This window comes from Pseudophryne corroboree, chromosome 8 (genome assembly GCF_028390025.1).
Source record: "Pseudophryne corroboree isolate aPseCor3 chromosome 8, aPseCor3.hap2, whole genome shotgun sequence".
NCBI classification, from domain to species: domain Eukaryota; kingdom Metazoa; phylum Chordata; class Amphibia; order Anura; family Myobatrachidae; genus Pseudophryne; species Pseudophryne corroboree.
In genome coordinates, this window is record NC_086451.1 from 352,087,039 (window position 1) to 352,106,021 (window position 18,983).

An 18,983-nucleotide genomic window follows, 5' to 3' on the forward strand; every position below is an offset into this window, starting at 1 on the left:
AAATGATCCGAAGGTTAGGACAGGCAGGGAGAATCCAGCAAAACAAGCTAAAAAGTCAGGACAGGAGGGAGGCAAGGAGAATCCAGTAAGATAAGTGAAAGTTCAGAGCAGTCGGCAGGCAAGGAGAATCGAATAAGACAAGTAAAAGGTCAAGATTAGTAGGAAACAACAGAAATGATATAACATACGGCATGCAGGAGCAGAGAAGCAGGAATGCTATCGCCGACGGGTGTGGTATAATAGATAGACAGTGTCTAGTTAGACAGTCAATAGATAGACACCATATGTTAGACAGACATTAGGTCGACATGGTCAAAAGGTCGACACGAAAAAGGTAGACCGTACAAAAGGTCGACATGGTCAAAATGTCGACATGAAAATGGTTGACATAAAAAAAGGTAGACACCATGTTTTTTTTGCATTTTTGTGGTTTGTGTGGATAGTTTTGACATCTGGGACCCCCAATTGTGGAAAGGCATACCCTCGCCACGCTATGGGCTCACCACAAGGTTTATAACCAACTCTATGCCGACATGGATAGAGAAGGTATGAAATAGTCCAAAAACATGTTAAAAAAACAAAAACATTTGTCTATCTTTTTCATGTCGACCATTTTCATGTCGACCTTTTGACCCTGTCGACCTAATGTCTGTCTAACATATGGTGTCTATCTATTGACTGTCTAACTAGACACTGTCTCTCATCCGGATACCATCGCTGACAAGGAGGCTCTGCACTCATTCTTATTTAAACCCCAAGGAACTTGTCAGGATGCTCGCAAGGAGCGAGGCGCCCAAGAAAGTAATAGGATTGTGGTCAGCAGCATCCCAGTTGCTAGGCAATGGCAAGAAGAAAGCGGTGGCTTCCTGCTATTGTGTCTCTGCAGATTAGAGCACCAAACATTACCTTACCATTAACATAACAAATCTTATTTTTCAGCTTTGTAAAGTAATGTCTATAGATCCATGACATAGTAAAGTCGTAAGCACCTTATCAGGTAGTATTAAAAGCTTGTGTTAACGTAACAGAAACTAGAGGCAGGATTAATCAAAATAGAAAACTAGATGACATGAAAATGAACTTTAAAAAGCTTGAAACACTGTAACATCAACCTGATGCCAATAAAAGTAATACTAGACAAAAGCAGATAGTAAATGTATTATTTTTAATTACATGGGGAATCCTTTCAAAAGGTTGTAGTTCTCTATAGGCCACTAACCTCTGAGTAGTCTCCATTCTTTACATGGATCTTGGCCATGCTCTCCAGCCAGGTCTTTCGGAGCTCAGGGGTACTTGCATATGACTTTGCCAAACTGTACTGGAGGTCTACCAGCATTTCAGGGTCCTTTTCATGTTCCTTCATCTGAGCTGTAGCCATGATAACTGTGCGGATTCTTTTTGTCAGATCTTTGACTTCTGATGGAAATGCTGTCGACTGTCAGAAAACATTGTAATTAGAGAATGTCTCCGGTGTTTGATTTCTTGTACAATCCTAGATTGAAGTGGTTTCTCCATCCATTGAAGTAATCATCCATAACTAAGGAGAAGGTGATCTTGAAAAGAACCCTGTTATAACATCTACCTAGAGCTTCATGTAGGCTCCCTTGCATATGCTTTCTGGTATGGGCCCATTATTAGTGAATCACACCATTATATATGTTTATATGCTGCTTTCATATAAGTGATTAAAATTCAATAATTCTTTTTAATTTACTATTAGAAGTGTTCACTATATATATGTTTAATTTTTTTCCATGTGTTTTGGAGTACTGAAGAGGAGTGGTTAAGATGTTAGAAAGACAGCTCTGATGGGCTTTTCTTTTATTTGTCTAAAGTAAGAGTACTGTATATAAACCACCCAGCTTGCGGTTAGTCTTCTATCATTTTCTCTGGAAGAAGGACGTTCTGCACTGTTGTTTTTCGTTCCGCTAAAGGTGGACTTATTTACTAATATTACACAATATATACTTTTTTCTTTTTTTCGTGTTTATATATTTTGATATCCCAACAAAACCCACAGCGCTGTGTACGAAATCAAACACCAGAGAAATCATTTAATCCACAGAGGATTACTTATACATTCCTGTAGCAGTGGCAGCAGACAGGTGCACTGTTCTATTCTAAATCATCACTATAATTAGAGAATCTGGAACAAACTAAGGGCATAATTCAGAGTTGATCGCAGCAGCAAATTTGTTAGCAGTTGGGCAAAACCATGTGCACTGCAGGGGGGGGGGGGGGCATATATAACATATACAGAGAGAGGAGATTTGGGTGGGGTGTGTTCAAACTGAAATCTAAATTGCAGTGTAAAAATAAAGCAGCCAGTATTTACCCTGCACAGAAACAAAATAACCCACCCAAATCTACTCTCTTTGCACATGTCATATCTGGCCCCCTGCAGTGCACATGGTTTTGCCCAACTGCTAACAAATTTGCTGTTGCGATCAACTCTGAATTACCCCCTAAGTGTGAGCAAGAACTTATCTGTACAGTTATCAAACGTGTGGCCTGAATCATACACTGACCTGAAATGTCTACTAAAATCCTTACTTGCTGTCAAAGTCGAAAAATATTGTAATGCATACACCTGCACATGCCCGCTGCGCGTGCACTTAATCCGCCGTGCGTGCACATATCCGCAATTTGCGTAGGATCGCTCCTGCGATCATGCGCGTGGTATGGGTATTTACGGCGGAGTTTGTGAGCGCGTAGAGGGTTATTAGAACATTACATATTTAACCCAAATAGTGTACATTTTAGATATAGCTCCCTTGCACCACTTCAGCAAGTATCAACAGTTTAAACAGTTCCAGGACTAAGGGATTCATCTTTGCATGATAGGAAGGGTCAGATAAAGGTTAGAAGGTGATGTCTAGTATCCAACTGTAGGGTATTTTAAGGGTAACATTACGGTGTTGGTTAGAGAAGATCGCATGCTCCTGCGTATAGTTATATGCAAAAGTAGAATATAGATATTAACTGTATTTACTGTATATTATGTATGCGGCGGGAATCCAGAGGATACCACTCACAAGAGCAGTTGAGAAAGACATCGCCCACCTTTTCAAATCAACCTATGACCTCTCCTGTAATGTAAAGACACATCTATGTGTCCAATGGACAATGAGATTACAGTGACCATTGTATTGTGTATGTAAGTTGTGTATAAAAAGCCCATTGTTGCCTGGCCGGTCAGAAGACTCTGAACGCTTTCTACCTGACAAGCGGAGGACCGGCCGGGTTGCGCTTGCAAACATTCTCACGTATGTACATTGACTGTAGCCATTATTCTGTTTTAGATTTATCTTGTTAGCCTGTAGTGTATGATTTGTACTGTTTTACCTTTTGAAATAATCCACTGTGGCCTTAGAACCCTGTGGTTTCAACTACAAATCGGTGTTGTGTCCTCACTTTCCTGCAAGGGTTTAAAGCGTATTCTAACTGTATAAGGTTTATAAGTATTGATAAGGTGTACGCACTGCGGGTACTTTATACCGCCAGCGCTACTTTAAAGTATAACATCATTACAGTGCTTTGCGGCACATGGTTTAGAGTGTAAGAATAACATTACATTGCATTACTAATAAGGTTTAAAGGTTATCAATTGTGTGTGCGCGCGCTGTGCGTACTCTGTACACTCAGCGCGGCGTGTGTACGCCAAGTACGTACCACGTACGGGACTCTATACGCAAATAGCGTACAAAGAGCGTAGTGCGTGTATTCAGTCTAGCGGCCATAGCGGCTCCACGATATAAGTGTATCTAGAGGTGTAGCTTTATGGTTTAAGATAATATCGACATTATCATTGCGGACTGCCAAATACTGTATATGTTAGCATAATATATTCTTGTGTACTGACCAAAATTCTTCTGATATGAATAGGCCTTCATATCTAGGAGTGTTCTGTTGTCCATTCCACTGTGGAAGACTTCTAACATAAATCATGTGACAGGTGCATGGGCTTTGCTCCTTACATGCATGCGTACAATATCGGATTAACACAAAGACTGCTTTTTGCCTATATATGTGTGCAACCAAGCTCTCCATCACAAATGGACAGCAGATTGGAAAAACACACACTTTCACTTCATCCATAAATGTATGATATAAACTTAGGGCGGTATCCTATTATCAGCGGTATTTTCCCGCTGCTAATATTATAGTCGGGAACGATCCTATTAGCCCCGATTCCTGAACTGTTTTCTCCTGATGCCAGAATTTATCGGGGATTATGCTTCAAATAATGGGCCTGCGGAGCGCAAATCCCAGATCCTATGGGTTATTGCACGATCGCGGGTCCCGTTTCGGCCGATGAAAACAGTCTCTAGTTGGATACCGCGAAAATGACCATCAGTCATTAATCGTAAAATCCAGACGTTTTGATCGGTCGAAATCGCATAGCCTCTAAGGGTGTGGTATTGAAAGTCGACAGTAACTAGGTCGACAATGTCTAGGTCGACCACTATTGGTCGACAGTAACTAGGTCGACAGGGTGTCTAGGTCGACAGGGTCTTTAGGTCGACATGTTCTAGGTCGACAGGTCAAGAGGTCGACATGAGTTTTTAATGTTATTTTGGTGTCGTTTTCTTCGTAGAGTGACGGGAACTCCAATTAGTGCACCGCGTCCCCTCGCATGGCTCGTTTCGCTCGCCATGCTTCGGGCATGGTGCCTTCGCTCCGCTACTGCCTCACTCGGCACAGACTACCGTTCCAATCGTAGTCCACGTGGATCGTTAAGTATGAAAAGGTGCAAAAAAAGAAAAAAATTGTGAAAAACTCGTGTCGACCTTTTGACCTGTCGACCTAGAACATGTCGACCTAAAGACCCTGTCGACCTAGACACACTGTCGACCTAGTTACTGTCGACCAATAGTGGTCGACCTAGACATTGTCGACCTAGTTACTGTCGACTTTCAATCCGGATCCCAGCCTCTAATAGGATCCCGCCCTTCGTTTTCTTTTTATAACAATTGTCATTTCTTCTTCTGGCACGTAGCTATTTATTTGTTATTATTTCATTATACAGGAATATTTTCTATTACATTGTATTATATTGTGATACAGAAATGTTTCATTGTCTTATATACAGGTGAAACTCAGAAAATTGGAATATCGTGCAAAAGTTAATTTATTTCAGTAATTCAACTTCAAAGGTGAAACTGATATATTATATAGACTCATTACATGCAAAGTGAGATATTTCAAGCCTTTATTTGTCATAATTTGATGATTGTAGCTCACAGTTTAAGATAACCCCAAATCCAAAATCTCAGAAAATGAGAATATTACATAGAATCAATAAAAAATGTCGGCCCTCTGAAAAGCATAATCATGCATATGTACTCAGTACTTGGTTTTGCATGAATTGCTGCCTCAATGCGGCGTGGCATGGATTCTATCCGCCTGTGGCACTGCTGAGGTGTTATGGAAGACCAGGATGCTTCAATAGTGGCCTTCAGCTCTTCTGCATTGTTCGGTCTCATGTCTCTCATCTTTCTCTTGGCAATGCCCCATAGATTCTCTTTTTTCTTTAGCCCAGGTTAGACGCCTCTGACGTTGTTTGTTGTTCAGGAGCGGCTTGACAAGAGGAATACGACATTTGAAGCCCATGTCCAGGATCCGTCTGTGTGTGGTGGCTCTTGAGGCACTAATTCCAGCCTCAGTCCACTCCTTGTGAAGCTCCCCCACACTTTTGAATGGCGAAGCTCCCCCACACTTTTGAAAGGCCTTTTCCTGACAAGAAAAAAAGAACTGGTCTGTTGCTCAGTGGTCCAAAGTCCTCTTTTCTGATGAAAGCAAATATTGCATCTCATGTGGAAATTAAGGTCCCAGAGTATGTAGGAAGAATGGAGAGGCACACAGTCCAAGATGCTTGAAGTCCAGTGTGAAGTTTCCACAGTCTGTGTTGATTTGGGGAGCCATGTCATCTGCTGGTGTTGGTCCACTGTGCTTTATGAAGTCCAGAGTCAACGCAGCTGTTTACTAGGACATTTTAGAGCACTTCATGCTTCCTTCAGCAGACAAGCTTTATGGAGATGCTGACTTAATTTTCCAGCAGGACTTGGCACCTGCGCACACTGCCAAAAGTACCAAAACCCCGTTCAATGACCGTGGGATTACTGTGCTGGATTGGCCAGCATTCTCGCCTGACCTGGACCCCATAGAGAATCTATGGGGCATTGCGTAGAGAAAGATTAGAGGCAAGAGACCGAACAATGCAGAAGAGCTGAAGGCCACTATTGAACCATCCTGGTCTTCCATAACACCTCAGCAGTGCCACAGGCTTATAAAATCCATGCCACGCCACATTGAGGCAGTAAATCATGCAAAAGGGGCCCAAACCAAGTACTGAGTATATATGCATGATTATACTTCTCAGAGGGCCGACATTTCTGTATTTAAAATACTTTTTTTTATTGATTTTATGTAATATTCTAATTTTCTGAAATTTTGGATTATCTTAAGCTGTAAGCCACAATCATGAATATTATAACAAATAAAGGCTTGAAATATCTCACTTTGCATGTAATGAGGCTATATAATATATTAGTTTCACCTTTGAAGTTGAATTACCTGAAATAAATTAACTTTTGCATGATATTCTAACTTTCTGAGTTTTATCTGTAAATAGTTGAGACAGCAAAAGAGAACTTCATATGCAGTAATCAAGTTAATAATGACATTAACCATATGTATGTAAACATAACAAGGGAGAAGGTAATAATGAAGACTCAGAACAGGTCATATATTCACACACACACACACACACACACACACACACACACACACACACACACACACACACTAATACGTATTGGAATTCTGTGTTAAGCAGTAACACAGCTGTGGACATACAACCCCCCTCCAATAGTTCCCTGCATGCAACGTTCACAGTTTAGCAGTGGAAGATTAGCCCTGTCCATACTGTATGCTTTGGCCAGGAAATGATAACTATACTGTGTACAATGTAATCTGTCATCTTTCACAGTAACACGTACTTAAACTATACTTCCTCCTCCACAAGCTTTCTGCAATCAGTGATAACAATTGTTTGGACACTCTAATGTTGCAACAAAACCAATATTAAACTGAAGAATACCTTCATTGCTCTGTCACTGTTTGCAAAATTGTTAATGATAGAAAGTGATTCTTGGAACCTGGAACCTCCGCTAAGAGCCACGTCGGCAATCAGCTGGCTTACAGCGATTATTATCTGAAAAAGGAGAATGTGACAGAATACCCCAGGAGGTTACAATATGTTCTTGTCAGCCATCACATATCAGACAACATTTCTGTTAATCTTTCTTTAGGTGACTGTAAATAAAAGGTGCCAACCAATCAGATGTTAGTGTTTATGCTGTAAGATATACAAAAGCAGCAATTGCTGGAAAGGACTATTTCACCTTTTCTGCACAGTTAATTCCTTTTATTCATAAATGCCACCCAGAGTGTTAAAGTGTATCGTACTTATGCCAGTGACATGCTATAATCTCAATATGTGGTCTATGGTGGTTATTCCGAGTTGATCGCTAGCTGCATTTGTTTGCAGAGCAGCAATCAGGCTAAAAAACGGCTGTTCTGCGCATGGGTATGCTGCGCAATGCGCACGCGCATCGTACGAGTACAATGAACGATGTAGTTTTGCACAGGGTCTAGCGAAGCATTTCAGTCACACTGGTGGCCGCAGAGTGATTGACATGAAGTGGGCGTTTCTGGGTGTCAACTGACCGTTTTCAGGGAGTGTTCGAAGAAACGCAGGCGTGCCAGGAAAAACGCAGGCGTGGTTGGGTGAATGCAGGGCGTGTTTGTGACGTCAAAACAGGAACTGAACAGTCTGAAGTGATCGCAAGCGCTGTGTAGGTTTTGAGCTACTCTGAAACTGCACAAAAAAACAAAACTTTGTAGCCGCTCTGCGATCCTTTCGTTTGCACTTCTGCTAAGCTAACATACACTCCCAGTGGGCGGCGGCATAGCGTTTGCGCGGCTTCTAAAAACTGCTAGCGAGCGATCAACTCGGAATGACCACCAATGGGCCCTATTCAGAAATAGGATCAAATAAAAAAAAGAAGCACACAAGGAGCAATTTGGTGCTGAAACAAATCATGTTACAATGTAAATGGAATGAATATACTTATTTTTTTGCATGGGGGGGAAATACTGACTGCTTTAGTTTTTACACTATAATTGAGAATTAAGATAGGGCACACCGCTTTTTTTAAGTTAAATGTTATTAACAATTCCCAGATTGATACAGTATGTCACAATCTGTTGTCCCAGCCGGGTGTGGTATGCGTGATTGGTGGTCAGCATACCGACGTCGGTATCCAGACAGCGGAATACCGGTGGGGGTGTGGGGCAGCGCAACTAGACTCTAGCGGGCTCGGTGGCGAACGGGTTCTATTCCCACTCTATGGGTGTCGTGGACACTCACGAGAGGCAATAGTCCCTGTTGGTCGGCATGCCAACCGTCGGAATTGTGAGGGGGCAGGATATTTGGGGAGGTATTGTGAGACCGCCAGTCACATAACTACATCCCGTCCCAGATATGTCCCAATCTGTTGTCCCAGTCTCAGTGTTCTTATAACTAAACTCGGCTGGGTATATTGGCGGTTGCCCCTCTGACACTTTCTGCAATTGCCGCTACAAAGCCCTTCACTTGCGTATGAATGTGGCATAAGATGCCCACTTTGAGCGTCTGTAGACACTTTAACACCACCTGTTGTTTCTTTACGGGCAGTACGGATGGTGTAATGGTTAGCATTACTGCCTCACAGCACTGAGGTCATGGGTTCGATTCCCCACCATGGCCCTAACTGTGTGGAGTTTGTATATTCTCCCCGTACTTGCATGGGTTTCCTCCCACAATCCAAAAATATACTGGTAGGTTAATTGGCTTCCAACAAAAATTAACCCTAGTGTGAATGTGTGTGTGTACATGTGATAGAGAATATAGATTGTAAGCTCCACTGGGGCGGGAAATGATGTGAATGGCCAAATATTCTCTGCAAAGTGCTGCGGAATATGTGCGCGCTATATAAATAACTGGTAATAAATAAATAAAATTAATAATACATACCACCATTGGTCGTACCATAGAAACTTGCACCTACGGCAGGTGCAGATTTACTGATTTGAGTATGGCCTCCAAAGTGAACAACTGAATGTCTGAGTATGCAAACACTTTGGCGTCACCCATAAAATGCCCATAAGACAGGCTCTCAATGGGCGGTATTCAAATTATATATCACGCCCAATCTCCTTTCTAAAGTGATCCTTGCTATCGTGCATATCGCACCCATAGTAATCAGGTTTAGCTGCGTAATGGGTTGGCATGCTCGCTACCCCGGGAGTAGTGAGCGGAAATGATTATACCACACCCGTCAGCAGAAACGTGAGGAAGGGGGTGAAAAGAATTGAATACCGCCCAATATGTCTGTATTGCCACCTCCCAGTCACTGTCTAGGAATGCCCAGCACTTTCCAAGACATCACTGATACCATGTTTCTCAATCACAACATAGTCTTTGTGTGGACACTGTGTACTGCAGGCACTTTACACACAAATACAGTAGCAACAAATCACTTAACTCCATCTACATCAGCACTGCATGCTACTCATAATCAGGCCCGGTACGTCACATGCATCAACGATATAAGATCCGAGATCAGACCTTCTGGAAAGATCCAAAACCGGGACTCTATTCTACTTGGAATCCCAAGTGATCCGAACCGGGACTTTGGTTTGACTCGGAACCCAAAGTTTTTTTTTTAAACATTTTATTTACACCAGGAGAGACTGAGAAATATACAATACAGATTCAATTGCATAATAAAATGTGAAAATCAGTCTCCATGGTGGTAATTTTTCAAATAATTTTGTGCATATTTACACAGATATACAAAAATTTCTCCCCAAGCGGGGAGCATATACATGGAGAAAACAGGAACAACGAGGAATAATGAGAGAGGGGGGGGGGGGGGGGGGGAGACAAAGAGAGAGAGAAAAGGAACAACAGAGCCGTTCTATGCCATGAGAGAAGATAGACATCCAGTGTATCCATGGAGAGTGTATACGCTAAACAATGTATAAGTAGACATTTGGGTTACGTACCATTACATATCCAATAGAAACCTGGAAGGGCAAGACGGCGCCTGGAGGGAGGGTCCAGGCGCATCATGGCCAGAGATTTGGAAAACGGGGTCAAAAGAATGGTTTGAACCTCATAATGGGGGAGACATCGCAATTAACCAGGGACCCCAAATGAGCTCAAATTTGTGAGGACAGTCATTCAGGTAATAAGTGTTTTTTTCCATATTAGCTACGAACCAGATATAATTATTCAAAGCTGGTATAGTGGGAGGGGCGGGGGGTTTTCCAATTTTTAGCTATTAAAGATTTAGCCGCTACTAATATATGGGAAAACAATTTATTCAATAGAGGATCAAGGTCTGGGTGTGGACGGGCCAATAGAAACATCCACGGGTCCAATTTCAGCGTCCAGATAAGGAGTTCAGTATATAACTGCTCATTTTTAACAGTAATAAGACGCATTAATAATTAAATTTGATACATTTGATTAAAGAGCCATATCTTTAAAAACAAATCAGCGGGCACTATAAACAAACAATACATGCTATAACAAACAAATATGACAACAAGGTAGGAAAGAACTGGAAGCGGCAATGAAGGGTCGGAAGGCCAAAAAGGGCTCAAGGGTTTCCCATTGCACATTGCAAACTACATCCTACTTCTCCAAGAAAATACACATAATTGAGAAATATTTTGGTTAAGTTAACAATATGCACCATGTTATGCATCATAGTATTTGTCTTTGCATTTGTCATAGGTTTCTCACAAGCATGTCTTTTTCTATTATTGCTAGTTAAATTTATTACAAAAAAGGGGAAAAGGAGGGGAGGGGAAAAGGAAAGTCAGTTGCACAGGAAAAGAAATATATATGAAAGAAGCCCCTAATTTATGTATCTCATCAATTGCTCATATTTTCAAGGGGGTGCTACCACAGATCATATTGTAATGCAAAGTAAGGGGGAAAAAGGGGGGAAAGGAAAAGGATCTGTCTTTGGTGCACAAAAATTAAAATATAACTTTTAATTGTTTCCGTTAAAATTGAATATAACACTATATTGTAAAGTATTCTACTGAGTAGCTAGTATGCGAAATATTAAAACCACAAATAACAGATATGTGAAAGTATAACAACACTGTGAATTACAGAAGAAGAAAATCAAATAAACATAGATTTGTTAAAAAAACTGAGCGTCTGTTTGGTGTCTGTTCTATTAAATCCCTGTCTTAATATGTGTCAGTATTATTTCATAATTATTTGATATTTGTATTCCACATAGATACAATTGTGTTCAAATAATTACTTCAATGTTTAGAAGAATGTTTCTAGCACTTCAATGTTTGGAAAGATGTTTCTGGCACAAAGCCCAGACTCTTATGACTAGAACATATGTTGCAATCTTAAAGGATGTGATACGTTGTTCCTATGTTCCGTACTGTGTTACGAATCACTTGGATTTCCAAGATCAATCACACATAAGTTTATGTGGCCTCACTCTCATTGGTATGTAGGATCCTTGTAAACATATTAGTTATAATATACCTTTTAGTTGTAATATCAAGTCCCTATATGAATTTTACTGATATGCAGATCTCAGTATAATAGTATGATGCCTCTTTACACAAATTATCAGATGTTAGTCCTCTTACTTAGGATATCGCATTCCAGTGTCAGTACACCTCTCACTTGTAGTGTCAGGTATCTAACTCGTATCATAGGATCTCATATTCAATTCCCCCTTATTGTACACAGTTATCTTATTGTTGGTATACTATGATATCACCTCTCACTTATAGTGTCCGGTGTATTCTATATGCTTTAAATATCGCACTCCAGTGTTAGTACACCTCTCACTTATAATGTCAGATGTCTGACTCGTACCATAGGGTCTCACATTAAATTCCCAATTATGGCACACAGTTATCTGTTATTGGTGTACCATGATATCACCTCTCACATATAGTGTCAGGCGCATTATATACCGGGGAGTGACCCCGTGGTACTTCTCATATGTGAGATTATATACTGGTTCACTTCTCACTTATAGTGTCAGGTGTATTATATATCGGGGGGTGATCCTGTGGTACTTCTCATGTGTGAGATTATATATTGATTCACCTGTCACTTATAGTGTCAGGTGTTCAGTTCTGCCTAGAGTTGGTTATCCATGAGCATCAATCTTTATGTTACTCTATTATATAGCTAGAGATTTGCTTTAATGATAATTTAGTAAAATTTATAATAATTAAAAAGGGGATGGGTGTAGTATATACATAGCACTTGATTGTTTACACAGAGTATGAGGTGATCTTATATAGAAGGAGTTCACAACATAATAAGTGTGTATAGATAAATTAAACTCCCATCAATATTCAACTAGTGTGAATACACTGACTTCATTAAATTCCTATCCGAAGTCCATTAATATTAGGCTGCGGTCAGGTATGTGACAGGCATTCTGCGGCTGGGCTGTATTCCGCCGGCTGCTGTAATCTATTATAACTGATCAGGCTATTCACCCTTCACCCGGATGTGTGACTCATGATGACATTACTATACACATTAATAAAGGTGCCGTGATTGTCAGTGGTCCTCTAATTAGGATCTGGTAAAGTAACCCTGTGATCACGTGATAGGAGCCAGTTACCTGTACAGATCCCTTAAACGGAGTTTGTGTGTTATCAATATATGCACATTAATGTCTGACAATTCTCTTATAGTGAGTCTGTACTTCAGTAATGACTAACACTTATATCTATAAGCAGCCTTTATTACACTCCAGCCGGTATATTGTTTCAAGTCCCGCATATAGATTACCTATCCCAGCTCGTATCTGTGCTGCATATATTTTATGTAATCTCGCTCACACGAGTGGATCTAATGTCCGACTTTCTGTCACTTCACAATTACCGGTATTGATCACAAGATTCTAAGACCTAGCTATACATTCTTCTATGCTAAACACATTAGATCTCTAATACATTTCTTTATAATTTTATAATTTTTAAACAGGAGAAGCAGACGCGTAGGACGCTCAGGTCCTACGTACGTTTCACATTAGCTTCGTCAGGGTAACCCGAGGCCATTACTGGAGTACCCTTTTATTCCGACCGCTGCCAATCATTGTGTCCCGCGGGGAATTCAAACTTAATTGTCTGTTACGATCCGTTGGAATTGGTATACTTGTAATGAATAGGGTTCATGATGCCGTGCAGAGTATAGAGAATTATAATATAATTTCCCTCTGTAGCTTGCTTACCTATGGAGAGACATCAATCCTCATCAATAATAGGATTTTGTTACCCTCATGAATATTAGGCTATTTACGCTGTGCCCAGAGAGCAATGTCTATCACTTAAAGGGGGACGTTCAAGCATCCATTCCACAGCCAACCTGGGTTAATCAAATAGTCTATGTAAAGGGCATCTAATAGTACATGAATTATTATTCCTAAGGACTTTAATATGCACTTTGAATAGTTATATGCTAAAATGTTACCTTTCAATTAATATGTATATATTTCATGTTGTTAAATAAAAATATTAATATTAAACAATATCAAATATTTTTGTATTATTACTGTTTTATTGATGTATGTATGTATGTACATTATTCCTACTACATTAAAATAATTTAATCCTTGTTGCTCTATTATATCTATAATCACACTCCTACCAAAAAGGAGGTTTACACATGTGAACAATATGTATGCACTCATAATTATAAGTAATGGTATTAGTTATATATATGAAAATTGTGTTTGTTAAATAATTTCCTGAATTTCCTTTATTGAACTTTACGAAGCATATATGTTTCTCATTTTAATTAATCAGTGATTCTAATAAAGTGAATGTGCCAAAGTGAGTTGGTGTCATATACTAACAATTGGTGTGTCATGGCATTGTGCACATGCTGGGAAAAGAAAAAAGAAGAAAAAAAAGGTATTTTCTCCGTATAAGAGAATGTAAGGGAAAGTGACTCAAATCAATATGAAAATGAAATTTGTGCATATTATAAGTGAAATGTGCTACGTGTATCAATTATATAAAGGATATGAAAAATCTTGATGCTGTATATATTTTTAATATGATGAGATTCACTGGTGAGATATGGGATCATAGTGATTGACAAGTAAAACCAAAATTAGTGTACCACTGCAAAGAAAAAAGAAGGGGTGCTAGAAAGTGAAAACGAAAACAAGGGAGGTGAGGGAGAAGAAAAGGGGAAGGACAGTGAAGAGAAAAAATATATGTATATATATATGTGTATATATAATGGTATACAAGAAAGTACTTCTAAGAAAAAATATATACATATACCCAATATTGGGAATTAAGTAGAGGGCTAATTTATAAGGTTAGATCAATTGATGATCATCTGGTCTGTATGCATATGTCCAATTTATATTAATTAACTTTTATAGATGATTGTATATATATTTATTATGACTCATAATACACTCATACATACATAGTTGTAATGATTTGTCGGAAAAGTGTGTTAAGATTAGAGGACCTCAGAATAACGGGGTAAGTATATATTCTTGTTATAGGATGATTCATTGTACTATGAACTATAAGGTATGCTGTTAAAGGGCCTTAAGGTAAGGTGGTAAATAATTGATGCGTCCTGAGGTGGATTCATGCATCCTAAGGTAAGTATGTATTATATCCATTGGCATCCAAGCATTGATCAGTTTGCTCTATGATGACCATATCTTCTATACTTGCTAAGTATTCCAATTCCCTGGTAGGTTGTCCTTACAGGAGAGAGTATCTGCTCTCGCTTCAGATACATTTATCATTTTTCATGTCCTGGTGGGTTAAACCCTTTTGATTTCCGATAAGCTTCCAAGGTCCCTTTAGTATGGGTCTTCATAATGTATCTCCTTATCCAATTTAATTAAGAGGCATGAGATCATAATTTTTAACTTTTGCATGGAGATGAAGTAGGTACAGGTACACCACCGATTTTCCGGCAACCGATGATCCGGAACCTCTTTTAATCCGGACAATTTTGATTTGTCCGGATTAAAGGGGGTTAAGGACATCCTTTAATCCGGAACATTTTCTGCGCATGGGCGTAACACGCAATACGCGCAAGTGTCAGTGGGTACAGCTTCCACGGACACTGCAGGTGACACAGCAAGCATCAGTGGGGCTGTTATGGCGTCCAAGGTCACAGCAAGTACCGCACATGGGCGGAACACACAGCCTGAGCCTGATACCTGTTTTGCTTATAAACAGTTTTGCATACACTACTGTGTTTATTCATTAATTAATATTATACTGTAGCATATATTTTACTATTTATTGCTTTAGAAATGTTCTGGAGGTGCAAAATTAGTTTCCTCCGTTAATCCGGCAAAAATCGATAATCCGGCACGGCACTGGAACCGAGGATGCCGGAAAATCGGTGGTGTACCTGTACTTCCATTTATCTGCCTTTCCAGAAAAATTTTGATCATCACAAAGAAAGGGAAGAAAATGGATAAGAAAGGAGTCCAAGATCATTTTGAGGAGGATTCATTGTGTATTATACTTATTTAGAGGAAAGGTTGATAGCTGTTATTTTCGTTGATACCATTGGGTGTCATTGTATTTAGGAGAAATATCCACCTAGTTTCTTTTTTTAGGAGTTCACATCCAGGTCTCCTCCTCTAATGCCCAGAGAGATTTTTTCCATAGCAAAATTTTTTAGTTCATTTGGAGAACTGTCATGAAATCTCAAAAAATGTCTGGCCACAGGTGTAAGTGTCCTGAATCTTGCTTGATCTTTTCTCGCATTACTGATAGAACCAACATGCTCGAGAATCCTCTGTTTCAGAGGTCTTGTTGTTTTACCTATGTATTTTTTGCCACAAGGGCATTGGAGATGGTACACTACTCCCATAGTTCGACAGTCTAGGTAATCTTTTATGTACCATGTTTTCCAAAATTTGTCCTGGAAGGATTTCGTTTCAACCATATACTGGCAGGCTTTACAGGTTTTACATCTAAATGAGCCTGCTTTGTTGTAAAGGCTTCTAGTCACTTTCGTAAGGTGACTACTCACCAGTGTGTCCTTGAGACTTCTGGATCGTCGCCAACTGGCCTGGACTTTTTCGGGTAAGATTTTACAGAGGTCATTGTCCGTTATTACAACTAAAAGGTATATTATAACTAATATGTTTACAAGGATCCTATATACCAATGAGAGTGAGGCCACATAAACTTATGTGTGATTGATCTTGGAAATCTAAGTGATTCGTAACACAGTACGGAACATAGGAACAACGTATCACATCCTTTAAGATTGCAACATATGTTCTAGTCATAAGAGTCCGGGCTCTGTGCCAGAAACATCTTTCCAAACATTGAAGTGCTAGAAACATTCTTCTAAACATTGAAGTAATTATTTGAACACAATTGTATCTATGTGGAATACAAATATAAAATAATTATGAAATAATACTGACACATATTAAGACAGGGATTTAATAGAACAGACACCAAACAGACGCTCAGTTTTTTTAACAAATCTATGCAATAGCGGGCGAAATCGCGGCAATTATCGCCGTTTTTTCAATTCGACCAAATTCGCCAGGTGAATTCCGGAAGGTGGCTTCCGGAATTCACCATATGCAATGAAAAACGGATTCGCCAGAGTCGCGGGCGAAAATCGGCCGATTTTGCGGATTTTACCGCGATTTTAAAAAACGGGAAAAAACGGGGAAAAACCCGAAAAAAAAATGGCGTGGGGTCCCCCCTCCAAAGCATAACCAGCCTCGGGCTCATTGAGCTGGTCCTGGTTCTAAAAATGCGGGGAAAAAATTGACAGGGGATCCCCCGTATTTTTAAAACCAGCACCGGGCTCTGCGCCTGATGCTGGTGCCAAAAATACGGGGGACAAAACGAGTAGGGGTCCCCCGTATTTTTAACACCAGCATCGGGCTCCACTAGCTGGACAGATAATGCCACAGCCGGGGGTCACTTTTATACAGTGCCCTGCGGCCGTGGCATCAAATATCCAACTAGTCACCCCTGGCCGGGGTACCCTGGGGGAATGGGGACCCCTTCAATCAAGGGGTCCCCCCCCCCCAGCCACCCAAGGGCCAGGGGTGAAGCCCGAGGCTGTCCCCCCCCATCCAATGGGCTGCGGATGGGGGGGCTGATAGCCTTTGTGTTCAAAAAAAAAGATATTGTTTTTTCCATTAGTACTACAAGTCCCAGCAAGCCTCCCCTGCAAGCTGGTACTTGGAGAACCACAAGTACCAGCATGCGGGAGAAAAACGGGCCCGCTGGTACCTGTAGTTCTAATGGAAAAAAAATACCCAAATAAAAACAGGACACAGACACCGTCGACAGTAAAACTTTATTACACACTGCCGACACACACATACTTACCTATGTTCACACGCCGACATCGGTCCTCTTCTCCATGTAGAATCCCGGGGTACCTGAAAATAAAAGATCAATTATACTCACCTCAACAGGCTCCAGAGATAAATCCACGGACTTGGCAAAAAAAGAAAGCGCATTTACCCGCACCAAAAACGGACTGAAAGGTGTCCCATGCTGACACATGGGACACCTATCCACGATTAAGATCTGTCAGTGACAGTTGTCACTGACAGGTCTCTAAGCCAATCAGGAAGCGCAACTTCGTTGCGCTAACCTGATTGGCTGATCGCTGTGACAGCGCATCGCACAGCTCCCTCCATTATATTCAATGGTGGGAACTTAGCGGCTAGCGGTGAGGTCACCCGCCGGTCAGCGGTGACCGGCGGGTGACCCCACCGCTAGCCGCTAAGTTCCCACCATTGAAAGTAATGGAGGGAGCTGTGCGATGCGCTGTCACAGCGATCAGCCAATCAGGTTAGCGCAACGAAGTTGCGCTTCCTGATTGGCTTAGAGACCTGTCAGTGACAACTGTCACTGACAGATCTTAATCGTGGATAGGTGTCCCATGTGTCAGCATGGGACACCTTTCAGTCCGTTTTTGGTGCGGGTAAATGCGCTTTCTTTTTTTGCCAAGTCCGTGGATTTATCTCTGGAGCCTGTTGAGGTGAGTATAATTGATCTTTTATTTTCAGGTACCCCGGGATTCTACATGGAGAAGAGGACCGATGTCGGCGTGTGAACATAGGTAAGTATGTGTGTGTCGGCAGTGTGTAATAAAGTTTTACTGTCGACGGTGTCTGTGTCCTGTTTTTATTTGGGTATTTTTTTTCCATTAGAACTACAGGTACCAGCGGGCCCGTTTTTCTCCCGCATGCTGGTACTTGTGGTTCTCCAAGTACCAGCTTGCAGGGGAGGCTTGCTGGGACTTGTAGTACTAATGGAAAAAACAATATCTTTTTTTTTGAACACAAAGGCTATCAGCCCCCCCATCCGCAGCCCATTGGATGGGGGGGGACAGCCTCGGGCTTCACCCCTGGCCCTTGGGTGGCTGGGGGGGGGGGACCCCTTGATTGAAGGGGTCCCCATTCCCCCAGGGTTCCCCGGCCAGGGGTGACTAGTTGGATATTTGATGCCACGGCCGCAGGGCACTGTATAAAAGTGACCCCCGGCTGTGGCATTATCTGTCCAGCTAGTGGAGCCCGATGCTGGTGTTAAAAATACGGGGGACCCCTACTCGTTTTGTCCCCCGTATTTTTGGCACCAGCATCAGGCGCAGAGCCCGGTGCTGGTTTTAAAAATACGGGGGATCCCCTGTCAATTTTTTCCCCGCATTTTTAGAACCAGGACCAGCTCAATGAGCCCGAGGCTGGTTATGCTTTGGAGGGGGGACCCCACGCCATTTTTTTCCCGGATTTTACCGTTCCAGCAATAAAAAAAATAAAAAAATAAAAATATTATTTTAAAAAATATATAAATAATATTTGTGCCTCCCCCAAAAAAAAAAAAAAAAC

At 41.0% G+C, this 18,983-nt stretch overlaps 1 protein-coding gene across 2 annotated transcripts in view; it reads right to left on the reverse strand.

Annotated features, from left to right (window-relative positions):
- DOCK11 (dedicator of cytokinesis 11) overlaps window positions 1-18,983 on the reverse strand; it is a 981,167-nt gene that overhangs the window by 314,958 nt on the left and 647,226 nt on the right. For both annotated transcript variants that reach the window (XM_063937505.1, XM_063937504.1), the window contains 2 exons: window positions 7,103-7,216; window positions 1,220-1,435 (listed from right to left, as the gene is read on the reverse strand). In XM_063937505.1, coding sequence (XP_063793575.1) covers window positions 1,220-1,435; window positions 7,103-7,216 — 330 coding nt within the window. The remainder of the gene's footprint in view (window positions 1-1,219; window positions 1,436-7,102; window positions 7,217-18,983) is intronic.